The 27,516-nt window shown below is 36.0% G+C and overlaps 4 protein-coding genes and 1 pseudogene across 4 annotated transcripts; all 5 read left to right on the top strand.

Moving 5' to 3' along the window:
- Positions 1-93: 93 nt before the first annotated feature.
- LOC148741857 (uncharacterized) lies at positions 94-2,087 on the top strand. The gene is made up of 5 exons (XM_088759539.1): positions 94-246; positions 356-454; positions 773-946; positions 1,218-1,325; positions 1,712-2,087. Exons 1-5 carry the CDS (start codon positions 94-96, stop codon positions 1,808-1,810), a joined length of 633 nt encoding a protein of 210 aa, XP_088615665.1. The 3' UTR covers positions 1,811-2,087.
- A 3,208-nt stretch (positions 2,088-5,295) lies between these two features.
- On the top strand, positions 5,296-7,606 carry LOC148741856 (uncharacterized; annotated as a pseudogene).
- Positions 7,607-11,272: 3,666 nt separating this feature from the next.
- On the top strand, positions 11,273-13,504 carry LOC148741855 (uncharacterized). The gene is made up of 5 exons (XM_088735431.1): positions 11,273-11,425; positions 11,534-11,632; positions 12,060-12,233; positions 12,745-12,852; positions 13,406-13,504. Exons 1-5 carry the CDS (start codon positions 11,273-11,275, stop codon positions 13,502-13,504), a joined length of 633 nt encoding a protein of 210 aa, XP_088591557.1.
- A 2,908-nt stretch (positions 13,505-16,412) lies between these two features.
- On the top strand, positions 16,413-19,195 carry LOC148741854 (uncharacterized). Its single transcript, XM_088735424.1, has 5 exons — positions 16,413-16,598; positions 16,708-16,806; positions 17,244-17,417; positions 17,923-18,030; positions 18,743-19,195. The coding sequence occupies exons 1-5, from the start codon at positions 16,446-16,448 to the stop codon at positions 18,839-18,841; spliced, it is 633 nt and encodes a 210-aa protein (XP_088591550.1). The 5' UTR covers positions 16,413-16,445; the 3' UTR covers positions 18,842-19,195.
- A 2,975-nt stretch (positions 19,196-22,170) lies between these two features.
- Positions 22,171-25,862, top strand: LOC148741853 (uncharacterized). Its single transcript, XM_088740125.1, has 6 exons — positions 22,171-22,227; positions 22,823-22,977; positions 23,087-23,185; positions 23,494-23,667; positions 24,128-24,235; positions 24,719-25,862. Exons 2-6 carry the CDS (start codon positions 22,825-22,827, stop codon positions 24,815-24,817), a joined length of 633 nt encoding a protein of 210 aa, XP_088596251.1. The 5' UTR covers positions 22,171-22,227; positions 22,823-22,824; the 3' UTR covers positions 24,818-25,862.
- Positions 25,863-27,516: the final 1,654 nt, after the last annotated feature.

Below are 27,516 nucleotides of genomic sequence, written 5' to 3'. Positions count from 1 at the left end.
AGGTAAAATGTTACGAGTGCCGTGTTAATTTTATCAATTGCTTTCTATAGGAAACTACCCGTATTTTTCTTGCAACTTTATTCTTTTATAGAAATGGAATTCTGCAAGTCCTTGTTCGCTGCCATATTCATAGTAACTACGATGAGCTCAGTGGCTTGGACAGCTCCGTTGAGTTACCGACCAAGTGATGCTGAAATTGTCATCAGACTTTCGCTTATGCCATCAAGATCCAACGCCACAAAAGAGGTACGGTATTCGCATATTTATTCTCTTGCTTCTACTTCTGAAGTAAAGCTGCTTGTAAAACGCTACTTTCAGAATTTTTTAAAGTAAAATATCGTTATTTTATCCGCAGATGTTGAAGGTCCATCAATTCATAGCTTCTAACTGGGATCTAAAGGAGACGTCCCTCATTCTTGGAGTGGCTGACACGACTGTATGTTCCTCAGATCTTGTGAGTATGAAGAAATTCACCTCTCGACTTTTTTTTGAGGGAAAGTCTTTTTTCAGTCAGCGGAAGGACATTTTAAACTGATAAACATTTCAAGCATGGTTATTTATCAATCTAACTCGGAGGCAATAGCCAAATACAGGGTAAAAGAGAGAAACAAGTGCGAGTGATTTCTCCAGACGCGTAGGGGTCTGAAGCACTGGCACTAAAGTACAACACCAAAGTATGGTAAATGATTGACAAAACTTTCTCCTCTGTAAGTCACTGGCACTATAAAATGATAAAAATTTGCATAATTTCTGTGTTTTTGGTTCTCCTCAGCAAAAGAAAGACAACTTTTCGATTGCTTTTATGCAACTTTACAACTTCATCCACCCACTATACCTGGCTTACTCATATGAGGAAGCTAAAGGATCTCAGCACAAAGTGTTGGCGAGTGCACTCAAAGACACCAGTTTTCACCTAAATACTACAGTGTGGAGAGTGAGACGCGAGGTAAGTTACCTTCCTTCTAATATAACAATTCCCTTATGGGGAGACTTACATTTTTTTCACTAATGGTGGAATAAAGTAGCTAAGTCGCGATACCTCGACGAAATAAAAATCGCACAGGCTTTAGAAAGTAAGCGAATAGTCAAAGACTAGCTACCTGGGCAGACTCAAAATATTGTTGTTCTGGCTTTGAAGCCCAGTGCTAAGTAACGTAAATTGTCAGTGTTGCCTATTTTTTTTCCGCCACTAATATTTACCCTTTGTTAAATCTCAGATAACGAAAACTGGTGCCGCAATACCCCCTGTTCAACACATCTCAGAGACAAGCCTGGATTATTATACTAAAGCGTATTTACAGGCGATGGTCAATAACAAACGTGTGGTAAGAAAAAAAGGATTCAAATGATAATCATTCCTTCAACTGTAAAGGATACATGAAGCAAAAACGCAAACTAAAAAAGAAATACGAACCCCAAAGCGGTATAGAATCTAAGAGGTATCCTTTTCAGTCTTCGTTGAAACCTCCAGAAAATGTAGTGTTTGGCTTCAAGTGTTAATTTTTCATACGAGTCTTACATGCCTCATTTAACTTTCTTACATATCTTACTAAATTCAAAAGTTGCCAAACATCAAATTTAGCATAAGTACAGGATCTTTACTGTGATTTTCAACACTATCAAAGCAACCACCTTAAAAAAATAAAATGAATATGCAGACATGAAACTTTAATCAATAATGTTTCTTTTTTTTTTTTTTTTACTTTTGTAGAGTGTAACCATAACTGATGATGTGGTGAAGACTTACAGAAACTATGTCATTCTCTACACACTGAAGGATGTTCTCACTGAAGTGTTGACTTGCATCTAAACCTATTTATTACTGAACACGTTGCTCTCTGGCAGAGCAAATAGACTTATTTAGACTAACTGCTCTTACCGTATTATTAGAATACTGAAAAAGTATTACACTTTTCACGATGTTTACTTATTTAAATTAAAGTTATTCTGTGGAGAAAATGAACAAAAATTCTAGAAAAAAACTCAAAACATAGATAACTATCCAACAAGAGCACTGCCCATAAAAACAATGTTAAATTCTTAGAGGAGAATAATTTAGGGGGTCGAGCTTGCTACCTAAACTCAATTTTTACAAGTCTTAATTTAACTATCAATTAGTTTTATGACTGTGAATTCTTAAAAAGTACAGCAAAGCTTAGTTTAAGGGTTGATTCAAGAAGTACCTTAGCCAACACTCAAGCTAGAGAGGGCATCTTTTCGCTAGCAAACTTTAGGAGTTCCTCGTTCCTGGATTGACAGCATGCTCTGTAATTAGAGAAATAAACACTTTTATAAAGTCCATGTTGACACTGTTATCTACCATGTTACTGATGCTAATCAGTGTATATGTTGATCTTTTAAAGATTTATTATCAGAACATACAATGTAACTGTATGCGAGGTGTTGTTAAATTAACAATGAAGCATTAAAAAATTGAAATCCAAAGTGATCTCTCTTTTCTTCTCAAAAGTTTAATACATGACTGGTGTACGTCAAACAAGAAATTGTGAAACTTAATCCCTTGCACTTTATAATCTCATGCTAACCTCTACCCTCTTCTCACATTTAGCTATCACACAATGTATATTTTATTAGGAAATACTAGTCATTTCCATGCTCCTATCCTCAAGATCACGAGGAGGACTGGTACTTAATTAATAAACCGCTCCACTAACAATTATATTAAAGTCGATTATCGTTAAATAGTCAACGCCCACACACAAAACACAATGGTCCACCTCCTGTAATAAAAGTCACTCTTCTCAAATAGGTTAGTTAGCAATAAAAAACAGTTGATACGGGATTTATTTCCTTCTTTTCTATATATTTGGAGGACAAGAGTCTAGGGATTTGAGCGGTGTGATGTCTTAGATAAAGTGTAAAACTATCTCCGACTCGAAAACATAGGAAACATGACCAACCGACAAGGTTTCCCTAGATTTGCAGCAAGATTTGAATAAGGCCAAAGGAATGATGATCCTGTTAGATAGAAAGCGTAAACCTATATACAGATTAAGTCTACATCAGTGGTGGGTGAACATATTTAGCTACCCTCGAAACTGACCATTTATTCTATGGCTATTTTCTTTGAAAAGTTATGATGCATTGTTTACAGTTTAACGTGCTTGTTGTTACAAACTTCTTTCGGTCATCGTCTAATAAGAACGGAACTATAACACTCCTATACAAACAAGATTACTACTGAAGACAAAAAAGGTACAAACTTCTTTCGGTCATCGTCTAATAAGAACGGAACTATAACACTCCTATACAAACAAGATTACTACTGAAGACAAAAAAGGATAACAATCCCGGATGTGCTTTCAAGGGTTTGGATTTGTCTACTACAAGTGACACGGAACAACTAAAATCAAGAAGGGGTGTCTTGTCAGTTCTTGTTATCTCCACATTTAGAAAATAAAGTTCAAACGACCAATTGACCTTTTGATATTTTCTAGCACGCGAAAAGCCAAGCTTGTCACGCAAAAGCCAGTTTACACTTGCGAAAGTTATAGCTGTTAAGCACAGATTCTATGTGTTCTATCGTAGAAACTGGCATATTACACGAACATGTACCATACATGAACACTTCTTGGTACAGATGCACTTCGTATTTATTTATCTTCCGTTTTCGTGAAAGATCGTCCTGATAGTTTTACCCAGTATATAAGGTTCCCTCACTATCTCAAGGTATTTTTTCATTTTATCAAGAAGGACTGAAGAACTCATCCGTCCGTTGAATTTTTTATTTCTCGAGTTTGAAAATTATTAATAAGAACGATAGGTTTCAAAGGATAAAATCTATCGTCTAATGCAATGAAATGATCTGCTCAGGAAGCGTCAAGTCACCAAATGGGATATGTTGATCATTTCTTCGGCAATTGAGACCACTCTTCCTTGACCCTTGCTTGATATTACTGAGAATAGTGACAAAGCACAGATGTTGACAAAGTATAGATAGATTACCAATCAAGGGCCTAACCTCATAAGTTAATGACCTGTTTTCGATGACAATGGCTTGTTTTGTTCAACATGATCGAAAATAAAGTTAAGTCAACTCCGAAGTCACATCAATCGACCCGTGCGGCCCCGCTCACGCTGGGAATGAAAAACATTACAAATATTTGTATAGCTACACACCGAAAAAATCACCTATCGATATGGATACATTGCAATGAAATCATTTAATCATTATGCTTCTCCTCTTCCAAGCTCTATGATGATATGAGATACATAAGATGTTGTTGTCAAGGTTTCTTTTTTTTCGTAGATCGTCGTGATAAACGAAGCGTTCCTTCCTTTTCAGCAATAACTTTGATAACAGGAGTATTACTTTTGAAGAGGCGGAAGCGGTAAACGAGCTCCCTTTATCCCAAAAGAAAACTCTGAACTGTGACCCATTAAATCAAAGTTTTTCCAAGTGCGTAGTTTCCTAAGGACTTTACGCTTTCTGGGTTCATGTAAACCGATAAGCAGCACTTATTTAACCTGAGGCATACGATATTTCAACAATCTATATAGAATTTTATAGTCATTTCCATTTTTACTGCAAAATAATATCAATCCTTGAGGTTACATGTACACTGCGTTCGTGGAGTCAAACTTACTACATACCACACATAAAATACAAACTCTAAGATCTACTTGACAAAATAAGACTGCAACGGAAGAAACAGTCGACAAAGATCAAGAGATACAGTTTTATGAATTCAAAATGATGTCATTTACAAAGTGAACGAACGACGAAATGTTTAGCGAAAATGAGTCATCCAGAATACGCCTGATCAAAATAGCTTACCAAAACATGATGCAAACCAATAAAACAGCTTCCTCTTCGTTTTGTATAAATGGTAGTCAATATGTATTTTACCTTCAGTAGTTCTGGATACAGCCAGAGAAAACAACGCAAGATTTTGAATCAAAGTAAGTTATCCCCAGAGATACTTAAAAAGAGATAAGTAAGTCTTATTGATTATCTTAAATGAGAACTGTCATTGTTCGGTCCCATCTGTAACTAGACCAGATATACCGTAAAAGCAAGATTAAGTTTGCGTTAACAGAACGTAAAGATTCAAACTCCTTCCTTCATTTGCTTTCAAAATAAAAGATGACTCTACCAAACTTTGCCTCCAATAATTCTTAACCAAAGCGTCCGATAACCACTGACAACAACTGTAATTAACGATTTAGCTACCTAACTTTCGTAATTTGATTCCTGGAAGCTAAATAGGAGTAAATAGGAGTACCTCTGTCATTATTAAACTTTTTTTCTGATAACGTTTTGGTTCACTAGAAATGGAATTCTGCAAGTCCTTGTTCACTGCCATATTCATAGTAACCACAATGAGCGCTGTGGCTTGGACAGCTCCGTTGAGTTACCGACCAAGTGATGCTGAAATTGTCATCAGACTTTCACTTATGCCATCAAGATCCAACGCCACAAAGGAGGTAGTGGAAGAAGTTGTTTTTTTCTTACTGATTCTATTTCGCTATTAAGCTCCTTATGAGACGCTACATGCAAAGACTAACGGTAGTGCATTTTATTTGCAGTTGTTGAAGGTCTATCAATTCAGCTTCTAACTGGGATCTAAAGGAGACACCCCTTGCTCTTGGAATGGCTGACACACCTGTGTGTTCCTCAAATTTGGTAAGGATTGGAATCTTAAAGTTGTCTCTTTTTTTCCAAAAACATATCTACTTCAGTTAATGTTTTGACATTTTAAACGGATAGACATTTCGACCCTGGCAATTTTTTTTTTAATTTACGTGTGATGTAATCGCCAAAACAAAACGGAAACACGGACAAAAGAGAGAAAAAACATATGCGAGTTGTTACTTACAGCGCGTAGTGGTCTGAGGCACTGGCGCAAAGTTAAATCAATCAGTAATCACTAACCGGTCTCTCTCACACACGATGATTGGTCAGTTTTCCAATTAACTATTTCGAGCCTGTTTTCCAAGTCTTCAATACTGACACAATTTCCACGATTTCTCATTAAAGTGATCACTGGCTTTGTATCCCATCTGTTTCTGTACGTCAAAGGCACTAGAAAATCTTAACAATTTGCATCCTATCTGTACTTTTACTTCTCTTCAGCAAAAGAAAGACAACCTTTCCATTGCTTTTATCAAACTTTAAAACTTCATCCGTCCACTATACCTGGCATACTCCTATGAGGAAGCTAAAGGATCTCAGCACAGAGTGTTGGCGAGTGCGCTAAGAGACACCAGTTTTCACCTGAATACTACAGTATGGAGAGTGAGACGCGAGGTAAGTTACCTTCCTTCAGATATAACAATTCCCTGATGAGGAGACTTTCATTTTATTCTCGTGAAGATTCCACTTCATTTATGGCAGAATAAATGAGCTAAGTCACAATACTTTGAAGAAATAGAAATCGCTCAAGTAGTTTAGAATGGAAACGAATAGTCAAACACTAGCTTGCTGGGGCAGACCACAAAAGGTGTGAGTGGACCAAGAGAAGCGAAGAATGGTTAAGGATTGCGCAGCTGAACATGGACTGCAAACGACGAGTACACAAATAACTGCATCGAACAGTTTAATATCTCAGTTAAATATTCCCATTGTAAAGTAAGTCGTATTTCAGCCGGCCCGGGGGCTGCAATGATTTTACTTCCTAATAAAGCTATCTATCTATCAAGATTCAGGAAGAATTTGTCACTGCTTTTTTTTTCCTTCGCAAAACACTACCTCGCAATACTAATGTTCAGCCTCTAAAGCTTACGGTGCTAACAAATGTAAATTGTAAGTGTTGCCTAGTTCTTTATTCACCACTGACAGTTACCTTCTGTTAAATCTTAGATAATGAAAACCGGTTCTTCAATACCCTCTGTACAGCAAATCTCAGAGGCGAGCCTGGATCATTATATTAGAACATACCTACAGGCGATGGTCAATAACAAACGTGTGGTAAGAAAAAATACAGCCACGTGAAATATTTCTTCAACTATAAATGACACATGTAGCAACAACCAATTTCACACAGAAGTAAAAGAAAGTTCAAATCTCCGGAGGAGAATAGAATCTAAGCGGTGACCTTTCCAGCGTAATTAAAACTTGACTAGAGGCACTGAATATTATAAAGGGCCCGTTTCCCGAAAGTACCGGGCATCTGACGAACTTGAAGTCATCATTCTAAAGTCTTATGAAACATCTCGCCAACAGAAGCGCAGCTTCTAGCTAAAACATCCAGTCCCTTCTGTTTCCTTTTCTGATATCTTGTAATGTTTCAATTTCAAACAATCAACATCTCGCTCTTACATATAAATACGGTAAAGAAAAAGCAGATTTTCGGAATCATTTTCCAAGTGTCCTTTTTCGTAGGTATAATTTGACTTTCAAAGTACTTCTCTAGCTTATGTTAATGCTGCCATACATCAATGTTGGTATAAGTACAGAATAGCAACAAAAATGTAAAAAGTGTCAAAGTTAATGTTAATCAACATTTATTTACTTTTTTTTTTTTTGTAGGGTTTGACCACGATAACTGACGATGTGGTGAAGACTTACAGAAATTATGTTATCCTGTACACACTGAAAGATGTTCTTACTCACGTGTTGAATTCTATCTAAGATTATTTATTACCCAACGAATTGCTCTCTGGTAGAGCAAATATTTACTTGTGACTTGATCTGAATTAATGAAAGACTGAGGGACCTCTTCACATTTCTTAATGTTTAAGTATTTAAACTTATTCGTAGAACACAAAAACTCTAAGAAGGCTGTAGAATAACATCCTTTTTGATTACACAAGAGCACTGCTTATCAAAACGGTATTAGAATCTTCCAGGACAACAGTTTTGAGATTCAACCTTGCCGCCCTATATTAATGTTTAAACTTGCAATTCAATCATCACTTTTCATAATTATATGGTAATTCTTAAAAGTAAGCCAGAGCTCAGTCTGAGAAATGATTCGAAAAGTATCTTGGTTAAGAGTTAAGCAGTAGCCAGGAGCATTTTTGTCCTGTCCTAGTCTTTCTAAGCTCCTTATTCAAGAATCGACTAAAACTCTTTGTAATTATAGAGAGAAACACTTTCAAAAAAGTCCATATTGAGACTATCATCCCTGTGTTACTGATGATAATCAGTGTATATGTTGACCTTTTAAAGATTTATGATAAGCATACGAAAATGTAACTGCAAGCGTTCTGTTGTTAAATTAACAATAAAGCGTTAAAAATGGACATCGAAAGCAAGGTCTACTTTCTACACCAACACATTTGATAACTAAATCGATCCATTTATCTATTGTAAAACCAGCCTTAAGAAACTCACGCTTGAGTAGATGTTTGACCCTAGATGCCGTTTAGTACTACATAACAGCACGTGCATTTTTTATCCCTTAGAGGGACACATGCTGACTTAAAAGTGTCGTCATAGTGAACTGATGGAGATTTTACGAAAGCGATAGTCACATTATTATGGCCGATGGGCTCTGTTCATTTATTCTTTACCTTGGATGGTCTGAGCTCTCAGTTTTCTCACACTGTATTTACTAGATATAGTCTGTCCTCTTGTAGTACCGTTATTTCAAGAGCACAGACTGAAATTTCATCCGTGATTTGCAAAATAGATTTTAGATCACCAAAACAGACAGTTAAAATTCAAAGGCTTAAATTTACACTTCTCACTGAATAAGTTGCTGAATTGGGAATTGAAAAACTGTTCATTTCCATGCCGCTATTCTTGAGATCACGACTGGTACTGGTAGACAATATCTACCAACCACTCCAGCATTTCCTGTGATAAATTTTACTTTCCTCTATCTCATCTTTCTCCACCTTTGGTTGACACGAAATTTATTTCCTTTTATCTTTCATTTCCTTTACTTATTCATACATTATCTATTCATTGATTTATTTACCTAAGTTATTTCTGTGGTGTGATGCCCTTGAAAAAGTGAAGTTCTATCTTCAAGTCGGAAACATTAGGGAACACGACCAACATAAGTCCTTATTAAAGAAAGCGTGAGGACTGTAAACGCGTTTTTATAATTCTAAACCTGAATGACGGGAACGCGTGGAAATTAAGTCTAAAACACTTACTCTTCATCTTGCTTATAAAGTCAATTTGATTGGAGATATTCGGCTAAATTCGAACCAAACATTTACTTTACAAAACTTTTCTTGGATGTATTATGATACGTGATATAAAGTGCTTGGTATCATATTCTTCTCTTGGCGAAAGTGTAAGTAATAACAGAACTTTAACGCCAATGAAGTACTTATGGTCCCTTTACGAAAACCGGAAACCTGTACGTTTACCGGTAAGGATGAAATAAGATTGTTACTCCATCGATTGCGGAAAACAACGATAACAAAGTAATTTCTTCGGATATGCTTTCAATGAATTGATTTGTAATTCTACAAGCAACTAGTAACATTTAGAAACAAGAAAAGGGATGTCTTGTCAGCTACCATTAGCCCCTATGTCTTCTTTAGCAGCGACTGGTACGTTACACAGACATGAACCGTGCATGACCAGTTCATGATACCGATGCTCTTCGTCTATATTTATCTATTTTTCGTGGAAGTTCGTCATTAGGTCGTTATAATTTACCTGGAAAAGCTTCTCTTTATACTATCATAACCAACTTTTTCAATTATATAAAGAAGGAATATCGCATGCCTCAGCCATATTTTAAAGTTTACTTTTTACAGTAGTTTAAGGCCTCATTCAAACAGTTTGTATACTCTCTTTTCTTTGTCTTGCGATTTAACATTATAATTTACGACCGAGTAAATTAAAAGCCTAAAACATACCCTCTTAGGCAATGAAACTATCTGTTCATGTCACAGCTAGTCATCAAATGGGACATCTTGTTACTTTTTTCAATTTAGACTACGACTCCTTTACCTGGTTTATTTATGGATAATTAGTTGAGTTTAGTTAGTCGGGCCCAACCCCATAAACTAATGACCCATTTCCTGTGATAAAGACTGGTTTTGTTCAATAAACGACATGTCAATTAAGTTACGTCAACACAGAAGTCACGTTATTAATAATTCATATTATCATTCCACCAGTGCGGCCTCGCGCGCTTTCAATGAAAAAACCATCTCAAAGATTCGTCTACATTAACACCAGCCTAATCATCTATTGATGATAATGCATTAAAATCAAATGATTGTATCTTTAAATTAGCTTATTCCCTTCTATCCTCTGTGTTGATACCGGATAGTTAAAATATTTGTTGTCACGCTCTTCTTTTAAGTGATTGCCATTATGAGCGGAAAGTTGCTTACTTTCTTACCAGGAACCTTGAGAAAGGAAACAATAAACGTTAAAGAGGCGGAGGTCCATGCGCTTATCCCGAGAGAAAAAATCAAAACTTTAAAAAATCAAATATAAGTGTTTCTGGACACCCAGTTTTCTAAGAGCTGAGTAGTTTTCGGGATTATGGTAAAAACGGATAAGCAGCATCTCTTTAACCCACAACAAAAAAAAGTTCCAACAATCCATATGGAATTATAGCCATTACCACTGCGGAATAAATGCCTGTATTAAGTATAAATCCGATGAGTTGGTTTCGCGAAGTCAAAATTACTGTATACCAGACATAAACTACAAAATCAATTTCATACAACAAGGATGGACCGCTTGCCTGCTACGGAAGGAACAGTAAACAACGTTCAAAAGATACAGGTTTATGAATTCAAATGACGTAATTTACAAAGCGTCAAACGATGCAAAATTTAGGGAAAATGAGTAATCCGGAATATGCCGGACAAAAAGATGATGTAAAGCAATAAAACATCTTCCTCTTCGTTTAGTATAAAAGACTGTCAAAACTCGCTTCACCCTCAATTAATCCTGGACAAGGAAAGGAAAACAACGAAACATTTCGAATCAGAGAAGTTTATCTGCCACAGACACTTTGAAGGAGAAAGGTAAGTCTACATTGCTCGGCCCGTTCTGCAACAAGACTGGAAGTAAAAGCTGATTTATGTTGAATGTACGCATAGCCTTCACCTTTACTTATCATAGGTTTTAAAACAGCAGTTCTAAAGACGTTTTGTTCAATTGCCACTTAACAAAAGAGATGACTTTACCAAATTCTGCTTCACACAAGTTTAAACGAAAAGCTACTTAGAACCACTGACAAACAATTTAAGATTTAGCTTCTTCAGTTCCTCAAATCAATTCCCCAAAGTTTAGGTAAAATGTTACGAGTGCGTGTTAATTTTATCAGTTGCTTTCTATAGGACACTACCCGTATTTTTCTTGCAACTTTATTCTTTTATAGAAATGGAATTCTGCAAGTCCTTGTTTGCTGCCATATTCATAGTAACTACGATGAGCTCAGTGGCTTGGACAGCTCCGTTGAGTTACCGACCAAGTGATGCGGAAATTGTCATCCGACGTTCACTCATGCCATCAAGAGCCAACGCCATTAAGGAGGTGGGACATAAATTTATATTTTTTATTGATTCCTTTAGCTATCAAGCAGTCTTTTAAACACATATTATGCAATTTTTCTCTAATTAAACTATCGTGTTTTATCTGCAGATGTTGAAGATTTGCCAATTTATAGCTTCTAACTGGGATCTAAAGGAGACGCCCTTGGCCCTTGGAGTGGCTAACACACCTGTATGTTCCTCAAATCTGGTAAGGATTAGGAACTTCTAAGCTTCACCATCTTTTGAAAACAAATTTACTTTCAGCTATAGTTTAAATATTTTAATTTTAAATTAACAACCTATCTCCAAGAATTCAACACACACGCCTACATGGGAGAGAAGACATATTCAGTCTCCTTATCTTTGCTGGTCAGGATCACTCACCCTTTGTTACATCGAGAGCTTATTATCCATTGATATATGTTACGCACACGAAGTAATCAGTTTATTCAAGAGCTAAAAAACAAATTTATGATTTTGAAAAAAAAATCGTGATAACTCCATGATTAACAAACTCCTAACAGCATTGACAAAGTATGATAAAATGATTAACAGGACTTGTGCTTCGTTAAGTCACTGATCACAATAAAAGTATTTACAATTCGCTGTGTTCATGTATATTTGCTTCTCTTCAGCAAAAAAAAGAAAACCTTACCATTGCCTTTATCCAACTTTACAACTTCATCCATCCATTATATCTGGCATACTCCTATGAAGAAGCTAAAGGATCTCAGCACAAAGAGTTGGCAAGTGCGCTCAAAGAAACCAGTTTTCACCTCAATACTACAGTCTGGAGAGTGAGACGCGAGGTAAATTAACTTTTAAATCTAACTATTCCCCTTGCAAACAGCTTATTTTAAAGTTTTATTGATATTTTTGGCAAGTAAGGTAAAGTTTCGTGTTCCACTGGAAAATCTTGCTCTTGCAAAGACCCCATTTTATTTCTGTAAGGATTAAGTTACGACGTCTCGTCAGAACTCTACGAAACGTGCAGCTTTTGAATGGAAAAAGTAAAGCAGAATAATAGTTCTTTAGGGAAACAAAATCGATAAAGGCAAGGGCAGATCAGAGAGGAACGAGGATGGCATAGGATAAGAAAGATAACCACAGAAGGCAAAAGGGAAGCTCAAAAGTATCTTCATGAAACGCCTAAACTTTTAGAGATATTAGAAATAATTCATCACCTTTCTTTCTTTCTGTAAACAACTCTGACCCATAATACCGTTGTTCCGGTTTAAGAGCTCTCAATTGTAAGTATTGCCTTGGCATTTTTTGGTCAGCATTCTGAAAATCTAATTATTATCAATTGTTGAATAACAGATAAAGAAAACTGGCTCTCAAATACCCACTGTACAGCATGTCTCGGAAGGGAGCCTGGATAATTTAACGAAAACATATTTACAAGCAATGGTTAATAACAAACGTGTGGTAAGAAAAGGATATTGCATGTCAAATATTGCTTTAAACAATAAATGAAGCACGTAGTCAGTAGTATCGAAAACTAACGAAAGAAGAAAAGAAATGCGAACATTCTAAGAGGTAACCTACTCCGAAGTCGTTGAAAGCTGAAAATAAAACTATTTCATCAGGGACCCGTTTCTCAAAAGGACTGGCAACTTGATGGGTCGTAAGAAATGACTTTGAAACAAATGTGTAAGGAGTAAAAGAGCGGGTTCTAGCTGCAAAATATGTCCATTTACTTATTTTCTGATCGCCCTATTGGTTCAATCTTTGAATTATAGAGAAGGTAGCTTTCCGGAAGAGAGGTTAGCGGAACTTTCCTCTATTATTTTACGCAAGTGTCTTACATGAATCACTTGAAGCTATTTTTGTCCTGCAGCTACTAAAAACCAATTTTGTCCCATGTACAGGATATCTAGTTTAAAACTCCACTGATACAGTAATAACTTTCAAATATAATATACAAAGAACTCCAAAGTACCATCATACACTAAGAGAGGTTAACCATTTTTTCTTTCAGAACCTAACCATAACTGACAATGTGGTGAAGACTTACAAGAACTATGTCATTCTGTACACACTGAAAGATGTTCTCATTGACGTGTTGACTTGTGTCTAAAGCTATTTATGTGACTGAACGAAATGCTCTCTGGTAGAAGCAAACCACTTAATTATAACTTCCATCTTATTATTGGAAAACTAAGATATTTAAATGACTTTTCTTAATTATTGAAGTAAAAAAGGTTAAGAAAATGTATCGAAAGTAACAAAAAAATAGAAAATAATTTTTATAATGTTATTTATGGTTTGACAAGCGTGCTTTGTAACTAAAGAAAGATACCGTTATAAAAAGTCCATATTGAGACTACTGTGTTACTGATTAAAATCAGTGCATATGTTAATCTTTTACAGATTTGCTATGATGATACATACATGGAGATGTAGGCGTATTGTTGTTGCTTCAACAATAAAACGTTTTGAAAGATAGAAATGTGAGACTCATTTTCTTAAAAAGCTATGCTGTCTGATGCTTGCAGTGTTTCCTTTTTAACAAAACGAAGTTATTAATTTGTTTTTAATTTCTACAGTCTTTACTTTTCAGCTTATAATTATTTCCTTCAGCTGTAGACTGGTGATCAAATATGACGCATTTCCATCACCGCTCCAGCCCCCTGCCTTTTCTTTTTTTCAGTTTTACCTCAGCTATTGAAGGTATCTAAGCAAAGAAATAATTCTTTTTTTGGCGAATGACGGGCACCCGCTGGTGTTTGTGATCGGGAAATTTTCCAACTAATCTTTTTCGCTGAAACAATCAAGCAACTTGTTATGACCCCCGTAACTCAAAAGGGAGGTATGGGGGCCTGCCTAGTTCTACTTGACAGATGTTGACAGTGGTGCTAGTTTGCGTGTAAATCAAATGATAAACTATGAAAGGTTGTGGCGATTTTTAACCTTAAAATTATTGCACTTGGCGAGAAGTCAGGGACAAAGAATTCATCGCATCTCCTTGCTAATTCAAAAGAGATTTCGTGGCGAAAAGCTCAGTAAACGCCAGGTTACTAACTTTGTTTATTTACACAAATTGGACCGAGTTTTGTCGTACGCATTAGATTATTGGAGGACTTCTTTGTAGATGAAAGAAAAACGAACTTCTCGTAGAAAAATTGGGGAGAATTAAAGGAAATTGAAATTAAATACAGATGTTACCGCTTTATTTCTTAAAAACTCGGTTGTTCTTGACATATGTTTATAAATTGACTGATAGTCATACTATTTCACATCTCGCTTTTGTTATCGTTGTAACGCATCATCAATTCACGATGTTGCTTTTTCTATTATTGTTGTTATCAAGGCGGTCCAATATCTGTCATTATCAAAAAGCAAGATACATAACCAGTTCGTCTTTAAGTCGAAATAATTTACTTGCCAATTACAACCTATTTTTCTAAATTATATCACAAAAGAAGATCTCATACCTCCGCCATACTTAAAATCTATTTTCTGTTTCTTGCGATTAAACATCATAATTTAAGACCGAGTAAATTCAAAGGCTAAAATATACTCTCTTATGCAATGAAACTATCTGTTCATGTCACGGCAAGTCACCAAATGGAACGTACTGTTAGCTTAAATTTAGCCTAGACTCCTTCACCTGGTTTATTTATGGGTAATTAGTTTATGGGCCTAAGCCCATAAACTAATTACCCATTTCCGGTAATAATGGCTGGTTTTGTCCTATAAACGACCTGTCAATTAAGTTGCGTCAACACAGTAATTACATTATAAATAGCGCATATCAACATTTCACCAATGCAGCCTCGCGTGCGCTTTCAAAAAAAAAAAAAACCCCAAGAATGAAGCTGTTTAACACCAGCCAAATCATCTAGCGATAATGATACATTACAATCACATTATTTCACCTCTCAATTGACTTATTCCCTAATATACTATGAGTTGATCCGGATGGTTAAAATATTTGTTGTCACGCTCTTCTTTTACGTGTTTGCTGTTATGAACGGAAAGTTGCTTCCTTTCCTACCAGGAATTTTGATACTGGAAAGAATCCCGTTAAACGAGGTCTTTTGATACTGGAATTTTGATACTGGCAGAAGCGTTAAACGAGGTCCATGCACTTGTCCATAAAGAAAAGTCAGGATTGTAACAAATTAAATCAAAGTGTTTCTAGACTCCCTGTATTCTAAGGGATTTTGGTAAAACGGATTAGCAACATCTCTTCAACCTATAGAAAAACAAAAGTTCCAGCAATCCATATGGAATTATAGCCATCCCTGTTTACATTGCGGAATAAATGCCTGTATTAAGTGTACATCCGTATAGTTGAATTGATTTTGAGGAGTCAAAATTACTGCATACCAGACATAAACTACAAAATCAATTTAAAACAACAAGGATGGATCGTTCGACTGTTACGGAAGGAACAGTTAAGAACATTCAAAAGGTACAGGTTTATTAATTCAAAATGACGTAATTGACGCAGCGAACAAACGATAAAAAATTTAGGGAAAATTAGTAATCCGGGTAAAAAGATGATCTAAAGCAATAAAATATCTTCCTCTTCGTTTTGTATAAAAGGCAGTCAAACTCGCTTCACCCTCAATTAATTCTACGAAAGAAAAGGAAAACAACGAAACATTTCGAATCAGACAAGTTTATCTGCCACAGATACTTAAAAGGAGAAAGGTAAGTCTACATTGCTCGGTCCGTTCTACAAGTCTGGAAGTAAAATCTGGGTGAGGTTTATGTTTAATGAACGCAGTCTTCACCTTTACTTATCATAGGTTTTAAAACAGCAGTTCTAAAGACGTTTTGTTTAATTGCCACTTAACAAAAGATGTGACTTTACCAAGCTTTGCTTCACACAAGTTGAAACGAAAAGCTACGGAGAACCACTGACAAACAATTTAAGAGTTAGCTTCTTGAGTTCCTCAAATCAATTCCCCAAAGTTTAGGTAAAATGTTACGAGTGCGTGTTCATTTTATCAATTGCTTTCTATAGGACACTACTCGTATTTTGCTTGCAATTTTGTTCCTCTAAAGAAATGGAATTCTGCAAGTCGTTATTCGCTGCCATATTCATAGTAACTACGATCAGCTCAGTGGCTTGGACAGCTCCGTTGAGTTACCGACCAAGTGATGCGGAAATTGTCATCCGACGTTCACTTATGCCATCAAGATCCAACGCTATTGAAGAGGTAGGACATAAATTAATATTTCTTAATTATTCCTTTAGCTATGGAGCAGTTTCTTTAAAAAACATATTGCGCAACTTTTCTTAACTAAACTATCGTGTTTTATCTGCAGATGTTGATGATTTACCAATTTATAGCTTCTAACTGGGATCTAAAGGAGACGGTCCTGGCCCTTGGAAAGGCTAACACACCTGTATGTTCCTCAAATCTGGTAAGCATTAGGAACTTCCAGGCTTCACCATCTTTTAAAAACAAATCTACTTTCAGCTATAGTTTAAATATTTTAATTCTTAATTTAACAAACTATCTCCAAGAATTCAACACACACGCCTACATGGGAGAGAGGACATATGTGCATGACTTCAGTCTCCCTGTCTTTGCCGGTCAGGATCACTCACCCTTTATTACATCGAGAGCTTATTATCCATTAATAATCCTGCGCACACGAAATAATCAGTTTATTCAAAAGCTAAAAAACAAATTTATGATTTTGAAAAAAAAATCGTGATAACTCCATGATCAACAAACTCCTAACAGCATTGGCAAAGTATGATAAAATGATTGACAGGACTTGTGCTTCTGTAAGTCACTGATCACAATAAAAGTATTTACAATTCGCTGTGTTCATGTATATTTGCTTCTCTTCAGCAAAAAAAAGAAAACCTTACCATTGCCTTTATCCAACTTTACAACTTCATCCATCCATTATATCTGGCATACTCATATGAAGAAGCTAAAGGATCTCAGCACAAAGAGTTGGCAAGTGCGCTCAAAGACACCAGTTTTCACCTCAATACTACAGTCTGGAGGGTGCGACGTGAGGCAAGTTACCTACAACTCTAATTATTCCCTTTCGCAACAGCTTATTTTAAAGTTTTATTGATATTTTTGGCAAGTAAGGTAAAGTTGCGTGTTCCACTGGGAATTCTTGCTCTTGCAAAGACCCCATTTTATTTCTGTGGGATTAAGTTGCTACGTCTCCTCGTAGCTCTACAAAACGTGCAGCTTTTGAATGGAAAAAGTAAAGCAGAATAGTTTTTTAGGAAAACAAAATCGAAAAAGGCAAGGGCAGATCGGAGAGGAACGAGGATAGCATAGGATAGAAAAGATAACTACAGAAGACAAAAGGGAAGCTCAAAAGTATCTTCCTGAAACGGTTAAACCTAGAGATATTAGAAATAATTCAGCACCGTTTCTTTCTTTCTGTTAACAACTCTGACACATAATACCGTTGTTCCGGTTTAAGAGCTCTCAATTGTAAGTGTTGCCTTAGTATCTTTTCATCAGTATTCTGAAAAACTAGTTATTATCAATTGTTGAATTACAGATAAAGAAAACTGGTTCTCAAACACCCACTGCACAGCATGTCTTGGAAGCAAGCCTGGATCATTCAACCAAAACATATCTACAAGCAGTGGTCAGTAACAAACGTGCGGTAAATATTCCTTTAAACGATAAATGATGCACTTAGTCAGCTAGTATCGAAAAGTAACGAAAGAAGAGAAGAAATGCGAACATTCTAAGAGGTGAATTAAGGCTGATAGTTTCGAAAGAAACTGTTTGGGGCTGCGTCGGTGGGAGTAACGAAATAATTTGGATATATCAACAAAGTCGAAATGGTAAATTGGCCACCGTAACGATTACAAAAGCCGACGTTTCGAGCGTTAGCCCTTCGTCGGAGCGAATTCTAAGAGGTGACCTACTCCGAAATCGTTGAAAGCTGAAAATAAAAACTATTTCACCAGGGACCCGCTTCTCAAAAGGACTGGCAACTTGATGGGTCGTAAGAAATAACTTTGAAACAGATGTGTAAGGAGTAAAGGAGTGGGTTCTAGCTCCATTTACCTATTTTCTGATAGCTCTATTGGTCGAAACTTTGAATTATAAAAAAGGTAGCATTCCGTAAGAGAGGTTAGCGGAACTTTCCTCAGTTATTTTTCGTAAGTGCCCTACATGAATCACTGAACTTCTAAGCTATTTTTGTCCTCCAGTTTCGACAGCTACTTAAAACCAATTTTGTCCCATGTACAGGATATCTAGTTTAAAACTCCACTGATACTGTCGGGGTAATAACTTTCGAATTTAATATACAAAGAACTTCAAAGTACCATCAAATACTAAGAAAGGTTAACCATTTTTTCTTTCAGAACCTAACTGTGACTGACGATGTGGTGAAGACTTATAGAAACTATGTCATTTTGTACACACTGAAAGATGTTATCACTAGCGTGTTGACTTGCATCTAAAGCTATTTATTACGAATTGCTCTCTGGTAGAAGCAAACCACTTAATTATAACTTCCATCTTATTATTGGAAAACTAAGATATTTAAATGACTTTTCTTAATTATTGAAGTAAAAAAAAGTTAGGAAAACGTATCGAAAGTAACAGAAAAATAGAAAAAAAATTATAATGTTATTTATGGTTCGACAAGCGTGCTTTGTAACTAAAGAAAGATACCGTTATAAAAAGTCCATATTGAGACTACTGTGTTACTGATTAAAATCAGTGCATATGTTAATCTTTTACAGATTTGCTATGATGATACATACATGGAGATGTAGGCGTATTGTTGTTGCTTTAACAATAAAACGTTTTGAAAGATAGAAATGTGAGACTCATTTTCTTAAAAAGCTATGCTGTCTGATGCTTGCAGTGTGTCCTCTGATTATTGCAGTGACAAAAAGAAACTTGAATCCAAAAACACAATTTTACTAAACGGAAGTTACCAATTTTTTTTTTTATTTTCTGCAGTCTTAAACTTTCAGCTTATAATTATTCCCTTCAGCTGTAGGCTGGTGGTCAAATATGACGCATTTCCATCACCGCTCCAGCATACAGCCTCTTCATTTTTTCAGTTTTACTTCAGCTATTGAAGTTATCTAAGTAGAGAAATAATTTTTTTTTTCTGGCGAATGACGGGCTCCCTCTGGTATTCGAGATCGGGAAATTTCGCTACTGATCTTTTACGCTGAAACAATCAAGCAACTTGTTATGACCAATGTCTCTCAAAAGGGAAGAATAAGAGCTTGCTTAGTTCTACTTGACAGAAGTTGACAGTGGTGCTAGTTTGCCTGTAAATCAAATGATAAACTATGAAAGAATATGTCGATTTTTAACCTTAAAATTATTTCATCTTTCGAGATGCCAGCGACAAAGAATTCATCGTATCTGCTTGCTGATTCAAAAGAGATTTCATGGCGAAAAGCTCAGTAAACGCCAGGTTTACTAATTTTGTTCATTTACACAAATTGGACCGAGTTTTATTATGCGCATTAAATTTCTGGAGGACTTCTCTGTAGATGAAAGAAAAACGAACGTCTCGTAGAGGTTAAAAAATTGGGAGAAGTTAAAGAAAATTGAAATTAAATACATATAGTACCGCTTTATTTCTTAAAAACTCGGTTGTGTCTGGCGTATGTTTCTAAATTGACTGATAGTCATAGTATTTCACATCACGCTATTGTTATCGTTGTAGCGCATCATCAATTCACGATGTTGCTTTTTCTATTGTTGACGGTCCAATATCTGTCAAACAAATAAAAACGTCGGAGAGGTTATTTTTCTGTCGCTGAGGTGCTTTTGAATATCATCCCTGATCTACCGACGATCCGTAGGTATCCGGCTGGCTCGTTCGCATTCGTGTGCTAAGTTGTTTCGGAAACCTTCCACAATGAGATACGTGCGCTTATCTACCGATTTTTTAGAAATTAATCACATTTTAATAAATTATATTTATTGTTTTCATTCTTGGCGACTGACCATGCTTTACATGTCTTTTAAAACTTCAAATCGACGACCACAAAAACTCACCTATATGCGATTTATTTGAAGACTTAAATCTCAACTACACCCCTCTTGGTGTTTCGGCTGACTATAGGAAATGATTCCAGCTTCTGACCGTTCTTGCGACGTTTCAGCTCTCCTAGAACGAGTTAGTTAGTCTCGTGATACTGCCTCAAAACTGCGTGACGGGGACTACGACGCGTAACTGGAGTAAACGCAAAAACCTATTAATAGGGTCATACCCTAACAGGAAAAATGATGCGCATTTTACGTCACAAATTGGATGGCACCACATTGAGACTAAAAGGTACGATTGCGAAATTCAGAAGGAAAACTGATGCAAGAGAATCGTAACAGACAAAGCATTGACTACAAAAGAAGCCTTGATAAATTTCAGTATTGAATCTACGGTTAAAAGCCATCATTGCAGAATAGCCGTCTATTCATAAAGTGTAATCTTGTAACAATATTCGATACCCTACGTGACTTCAATTACAGATCACTTGCGCTGTTTACTCTTTTGCAAAGAAAGGAAAAGTAGATACGGAAAAATATTCGATTACATTTTTAAAAAGGGCGGATTTTCTATTTGGAGTGTTTCTTCAATTTGTGTTTCCTTTCATGAGACAAAGTAATAAAATTAAGGCAAGTGGAGACTGAGTCCCATTGATAAACTATCTGCTTTTTACCGAACATTGTCCTACGAAAGCTTTAACAATCAAAACAGTTACTCTGGTGCTCCACAGTAACTCACGACACCCAGAGCTTGAAGTAGCATTTAATACAATGAAACTTGAGGTCATGACATGAAATGCTGCTATACATCTTATTGTGGGCTTACGCGGGACAGAAACAGGATGTCAAATCACGTAAAATACAACTCTTTTGACCTTATAATTCAAAAGGCTGTCTGTGAGCAATTAATATTGGGCATATGGGGTATTTCAAGATCGCTTCGTCGTTCACGCAATAAGCTTGTGGGCAACAGAAACACCAAAAGTAAACGGACAGGAAAAATGCTAGCAGTTACGTTGATTCATATTTACAGCTTAGGGAAAGGACTTTGGAAAAAGCCTTAAGTCACCGGCCAACCAAACCCCTATCAACAGTTTTAAACAGGAAGTTACTCTAAATTATTGGTGTTATCTTCCTCAGTAGATAATGACACATGATATTAGGTGAGAAAGTCTTATGTCGCACCTTCGATTATGTCAGTTGAAAGGAAAAATTACCGCCCTGATGCAACCACCAACTAATTATAGAATCTTTACAGAAAAAGGATGTAAATGGGAGAAATTGCTTGAGGTGACCACAACCAAGTACTCTAAAAAAAGGAAATAGCCCGAACATTTCCGTATAACTTCCCGGACGTGTTCCAAACGTTTTCAATCTAGATTAATGTAAACAGCTGCTCAGAAACACCTTTTACGATAGAAATTTTGAAAATGAAGTCATTTTCAACAAATTTACCTTCCTGACAAAACCAAATATAAGGTGGTTTTCATGTTACAGTCTAGAGAAAATCTGAAAGTGCTACAATACCGAAGAGAGTACTAAATTTTTGCAGCCAGGATTTCTTGCATACCAGAACATACCGTCGTAAAAGACAGGGAACTTTTGAATAATTTTCCTAGAATACAAGAGAAGGCGAGGTGCGCACGGGAAACCACCTCACACAAAAAAAAAAACAGTAATAGAAAGTATGATGCCGAGCAGCACAGCTTCCCCTTCGTTTTCTATAAAACGGACAGTCAAACTATATTCGAGTATCAAACACTTCAGAAGACAACGTACGCACAAGGAACTTCAACTCCGTTACAATCATCTGCCTTAAACGAATACAAAGGTAAGAGAAAATAACTCCTGCTTCTTTCTCAATAATCTACGATTATTTACGAAGGATAAACATTTTGGAACTGAAACGAGCGAATTATTTTGTTTGATATGATCCGAACTTAATTGCCAATACATTAATTTCCTTTACATTGTCTGACAAAAGAAGTAAGTTCAGGGGTAAGGTTAGTGGCGCAATGGAAAGCTAGATTCTTGTAAAGTTGCAAACTTTCTGCCAAATATAATTGTTCTCTTTTTCATGGCTCTAATCCGTATTCAGGTTTTAATCGCTGAACATTAGGATTCTGGTTACAATTAAAAAAAAAAACAAATTTCGTAACAAGGTTGTTACTAAATTTTATCACTGTTGCTAAAATAAAGCGTTTTCTCTCATAGAAACCAACCTGGTAAACTAACATGACTGCCACAACTGACTAATTTCGTGTAAAACCCTTAAGAAATCTACAACTGACAAGGACGCAAACTTAAGTAGCTTTCTGTTAGCTCGTAGAATGAAAATTTTCGCAATACGCCGACTTTAGATAATGAAACTTTGAGTTACAATGATTCCCTTCACAGCGTTTTTTTTAATGTTTTTCACTCACCAGATATGGAATTTTATAACGTCCTGTTGGCTATCACACTGATGACAACTACGCTGAGCTCAGTATCTTTTACAGCTCCGTTAGGTTTACAAATAAGCAATGCTGAGTTTGTTATCAGACTCTTTCTGATGCCAGCAAGAGGTAACACGACCAAAGAGGTAGGAAATTCGGAAAATCTACTTCTCGACTCAGTTTTCTCTTACGTAAAATGCTTTTTTTGGGAACTGAGAATGAAGTTCATAACAATCTCAATCTTTTACTTTTCAGATGTTAAACGTCTACAAGTTCATAGCTTCGAACTGGAACCTCAAAGAGACACCCCTAGTTTTAGGAGTGGGTGACAATCTCTTTTGTTCTTCACATCTGGTATGTAATAATAAGTACTTCAAAGCAAAGATTGCGCCTTACAGTTATGAATTACTAAACATCTATATCCAGAGTTTCTAATGATCCCAGCACTCATTTTTAATTAAAGAACTTTTTTTCGGTAATCCCAGATGTTTTTTTCCATTTCATGACGAGACTCTAGACTTTGGTATCGATTAACTTGAGAAACATAATTCTTGATCTTAATTTAAAAAAATAAGAAACGTTTGACAGAACTCGTGCCTCTGCATGTTACTCGTACTTAAAGTAAAGATTAACAATTTTTCTGTTACACGTTCCCTTTGCAGCAAAAGCAAGAAAACCTTTCCATCGCTTACATCCAACTTCATAATTTCATGAGCCCACTTTACATGGCACACTCATACGAGGAACAAAAAGGATTTCAGCACAATGAGTTGGCAAGAGCAATTCATGAAACCAGCTTTCATCTTAACTACACAGTGGGGATTGTCGAAAACGAGGTATAAACCTTTCGAAATTATGTCCCTATTTTAATGTTGTAGTTTTAATGGGAAATTAATTGGAACGATTTAATATAATAGCAATAATAATTTATTCCTAGCACATTTCATATGTAAAATATCTTTCCCTTTTTCTTCTTCATGATACTCGGTTTTGTTGATCACAGTTTACACCGACAAATATAGCGAACCAGTTAATTTTTACAAATTTTTTTTTTGTGCAATTCGACCAAACGTTTTTGCAATTTAAAATTACAAAGATTTATGATTGCATAGAAGGCTAAAGACGTTACTCTTCCAAACCTTTCCCTCTTTAGTGTTAGAAACTTTTTCTAACACTAAAGAAATTTAAGATTGGAAATTCGCTGAATTACCACATCGAACGATTCAAAATCTTGAGGGTTATGAACATTATTAAACAACAATAATCCCAAATGTCGTCATTTTCCTCAATTTTCAGATAAGGAAGATTGGATTCCAGCCACCCCAAGTTCCACATGAGTCAGAAGCAGTACTGGATCGTTATACTCATAATTACCTTCAGGCTCAGGTCAAAAATAATTTATTGGTATGTAAAGCATTCTTCCTCATCACTTCGCAAAGAATCCTTTAAGTTGCCTCACATATATTCCCCATAGTAAGCCAATCCAAACATGCAACATGTATGGACAACAGAGATAATAAAAAAGAAAAATCATAATCTCGCCTCCGAGATAAGGAAGATAACTTACCCAATAAAGTAATTTACAGTAATCCAAAATTTGAAGCGGTGCAAGGTGCTCAAAGCTTGTTTTCGTGCTTCAAAATCAGTTTACTTAAATCACAAAATTTCATATCTTCTTGGTTGCATAAAATTTAATTAGTGATTGTGTTATGATTTTTTCCCTTTTTTGCATTATTATCATCTGATAACTTTAGGTCTCTTTCAAGTTAAGAATAGTTTATCACGTTCTAGAAAATTTTCAGTGATACGTTTAGGTCAAAGTGCAAGTTAATTTTCTATCACTGAATTTTGAAGAATCATAATCACGAATATTATTTTCTTCAACAGAGCCTTACGATCACTGACGATGTGGTGAAAAGTTACCGAAATTACGTCATCTTATACACTCTCAAAGATGTCCTCGATGACGTGTTGACCTGTTTGTAATAGGGTATCCGCTGAAAGCATGGACCGCATTGCCCTCTGATAAAAGCATGTGACTTATTACTAATATCGGAATATGACAAGAAACATATTTAAACGTTATTTAAGTAGCGTTAAAAAATTACACTTAATTTTGATAGAAATTTGTACTTTATTTATATCGATTACGGAGTATTTAATGTTTGTTATAATTGACCTTCAGTAGAAGGAAGCCATTACGTCCATATTGAGATTAGTTGTCACTGACTGGAATCAGTGTATAAGTTAATCTGATACAGATTGAAGAACGATGGGAAACCACTGTATAAGCGTGATGTTGTTAAATTAACAATAAAACGTTCAAGAGAAACTGAAAATGATGTCTATTTTTGTCTGCCCTTAGTTTCCTGTTTGTGAAATAAAACCGCAAAAAAAAAAAACTACTAAGAGGAGATGTGACTAAGAAAGGCGTCCCTTTAGTTTCCGGGACTTCTTTCTTTAAGCCAGCAGGTCTACAGGATACACATGCACAGTTTGACGGTCGAAAGCTACTCTGAAGCATTTATTAATTATTATTATTAATTTATTAATTATTATTTATTAATTTAGCATTTATTAATTGATTAATCCTTTGACCCCTGAGAGTGACTAGCATCTAATTTCTCTTTACTATATCATCCCTGATTATACAATAAGGTGAAGAGAATAAAGAAATTCTTCTATATCATCCCTGATTATACAATAAGGTGAAGAGAATAAAGAAATTTTCCTCGTCAGCACTATAGAATGTATAGGGAACGGCACGGAGAGTATGCATACTGATGTTTGGTTGTAAAAGACTAAACTCCAGGCCTTTGGATGCCTTAGATTATTTTTTCTGGTACAGAAAGTCTTGGACCTCCCCCCTTTTGTCTAGGACACTCAAAACATATGTTAACATGCAGATGAAGATTTTTACCCTTGATCCACCATTGAAGAGTGGAATTCTCTAAATACAGTCATGTCTTTGTTGTTTTAGGAAATCGCCTTCAACCCATTTAACCTTCAATAGATGGTTCTTGGCTTCTACTGCAACACAACGTGTTGTTTTTTAATCATGCGGAAGTCGAACCATCCTACATGACAGACGTTTCATATCCTCTACCGAAGGCTCGATGTGTTTCAAGATAAAGATCTATTGACCTTATTCCTACCTTAAGCCGTATTTACAACCATTTGTGAACAGCGGTTTGACAATTTGACAATCTGAAGCATGACCCTGATTAAAGAATTACTCATAATATTTTTGTTCATATTTTTTTAATTTGCAGATTATCTCAGATCAAAAAAAGTTCCATCACTTTCGAAAAAATGTATGCATCAACTTCCTGCATGTGGTTCCACTATTTTGAGCATCTACGTATACCAAATAGTAGTGAGTTTAAGTTAGGAACCTGGGGCCCGTTTCTCGAAAGTTCCCGTTGCTTAATGGGCCCGTAAAGCTGTTCTGTTTTCATTCAAGATGTGGATTTCAAAAATTGTGAAAATAACAAAATGAAACCATTAACTAAAGAAACAAAATGGAGTGGTTTTAGGGCCAGAACTTGCTTTTCTATCCTTTAAGTTTTTAGTTTAAAACGTGGCTTCGGGCCCGTTAAGTTACCGGGACTTTCGAGAAACGGGTCCCTGATCACAGACAAGTTTTCAAACGCGAACGTCAACCAGAAGTTGAGCTTTCCTAACACTAATGCTTTGTAACTGATGAGGTCTAAGCACATTACTTGGAGCTTTCGCATTCGCCATCAGATCTCTGTTAGCGTCTTGGCGGACCACCGTTCATCGTTAGTCGACAGCGGCTCAAAAAAGGCCCCACCATAAACAATTGACCCTTGTAATTGACTGAGGATTCCTACTAGATGTGTGCAGTCATCAATAGCCGTAGGACGGAACGTAGTTTCATCTCAACGGAATCAGAGGATCGCGGGGCTCAAGTGTTTAACAAACGTTCGTTTGACACGAAACAGACGAAAATCGATATTCATACGACCAGACTCCTAAGAAGTATGAGGACTAAAATTGAATTTCCAAGCAAAGGCTTTTGAAACAGTTTGTCATGTCCGTTAGGAGGAAACCCTTGTTCGAGAGTGATAATCCATTTGCGTAGTTCTATCGACCTCCGAGAGGTCTCGTTTCTGATAGCCGCAATGAGATAATACATCGCGGCCATGACCACAGTGTGATCAAGGCCGTAAAAATAATTCAATTTCGATCATTGAAGGATTCAAAACAAGGCAGCATCTCCAAATTAAAAGTACACTGATGTAGCACACACAGCGTCGTTGCGAATCAGTCCGGAATCGATCCATCGAGTGCTCCCCAATGGCCTGAGTTAGCTGCCTGATATATTATTAACAGTTAATTCCTCTATATCCTTCAGATTACATTTCTTCGTCAGGTATGAACGCTGAATACAAATGCTTATATTTGACTAGAATAACTAGAAATCGCTTGAAAAAAACGAAACATTACAAATGTAATCCGATACGAATACGGGAAGCAAACACTTAACTAAAATAGGAAATTACTTCTGAATTTACTGAGAATAAAATGACCCTGAGAAACTAAAAGTTCACAGATTATGCACATTAAATTTCCGGGCGTCGGTAATCTCGGTTTTAATTCTGTGAATTTGTTTGCCGGAGGATTATAAGTGCATAGATTCCGTTACATCTAATTGTTAAGTG

Source organism: Stylophora pistillata, chromosome 1, assembly GCF_964205215.1.
Source record: "Stylophora pistillata chromosome 1, jaStyPist1.2, whole genome shotgun sequence".
Lineage (NCBI taxonomy): Eukaryota > Metazoa > Cnidaria > Anthozoa > Scleractinia > Pocilloporidae > Stylophora > Stylophora pistillata.
Note: the sequence above shows the minus strand (reverse complement) of the source record. Positions and strands in the feature narration are given on the sequence as shown.

What these genes read in the sequence shown, in the direction of transcription:
- LOC148741857 (XM_088759539.1), top strand. Translation starts at nt 94, where the DNA reads ATGGAATTCTGCAAGTCCTTGTTCGCTGCCATATTCATAGTAACTACG. An exon ending in GATCCAACGCCACAAAAGAG is followed by an intron (nt 247 to 355) that starts GTACGGTATTCG and finishes TTTTATCCGCAG; the next exon opens with ATGTTGAAGGTCCATCAATT. An exon ending in TGTGGAGAGTGAGACGCGAG is followed by an intron (nt 947 to 1,217) that starts GTAAGTTACCTT and finishes GTTAAATCTCAG; the next exon opens with ATAACGAAAACTGGTGCCGC.
- LOC148741855 (XM_088735431.1), top strand. Translation starts at nt 11,273, where the DNA reads ATGGAATTCTGCAAGTCCTTGTTTGCTGCCATATTCATAGTAACTACG. An exon ending in TCTGGAGAGTGAGACGCGAG is followed by an intron (nt 12,234 to 12,744) that starts GTAAATTAACTT and finishes GTTGAATAACAG; the next exon opens with ATAAAGAAAACTGGCTCTCA. An exon ending in TGGTTAATAACAAACGTGTG is followed by an intron (nt 12,853 to 13,405) that starts GTAAGAAAAGGA and finishes TTTTTCTTTCAG; the next exon opens with AACCTAACCATAACTGACAA.
- LOC148741854 (XM_088735424.1), top strand. Translation starts at nt 16,446, where the DNA reads ATGGAATTCTGCAAGTCGTTATTCGCTGCCATATTCATAGTAACTACG. An exon ending in CTGTATGTTCCTCAAATCTG is followed by an intron (nt 16,807 to 17,243) that starts GTAAGCATTAGG and finishes GCTTCTCTTCAG; the next exon opens with CAAAAAAAAGAAAACCTTAC. An exon ending in TGGTCAGTAACAAACGTGCG is followed by an intron (nt 18,031 to 18,742) that starts GTAAATATTCCT and finishes TTTTTCTTTCAG; the next exon opens with AACCTAACTGTGACTGACGA.
- LOC148741853 (XM_088740125.1), top strand. Translation starts at nt 22,825, where the DNA reads ATGGAATTTTATAACGTCCTGTTGGCTATCACACTGATGACAACTACG. An exon ending in TCTTTTGTTCTTCACATCTG is followed by an intron (nt 23,186 to 23,493) that starts GTATGTAATAAT and finishes TTCCCTTTGCAG; the next exon opens with CAAAAGCAAGAAAACCTTTC. An exon ending in AGGTCAAAAATAATTTATTG is followed by an intron (nt 24,236 to 24,718) that starts GTATGTAAAGCA and finishes TTTCTTCAACAG; the next exon opens with AGCCTTACGATCACTGACGA.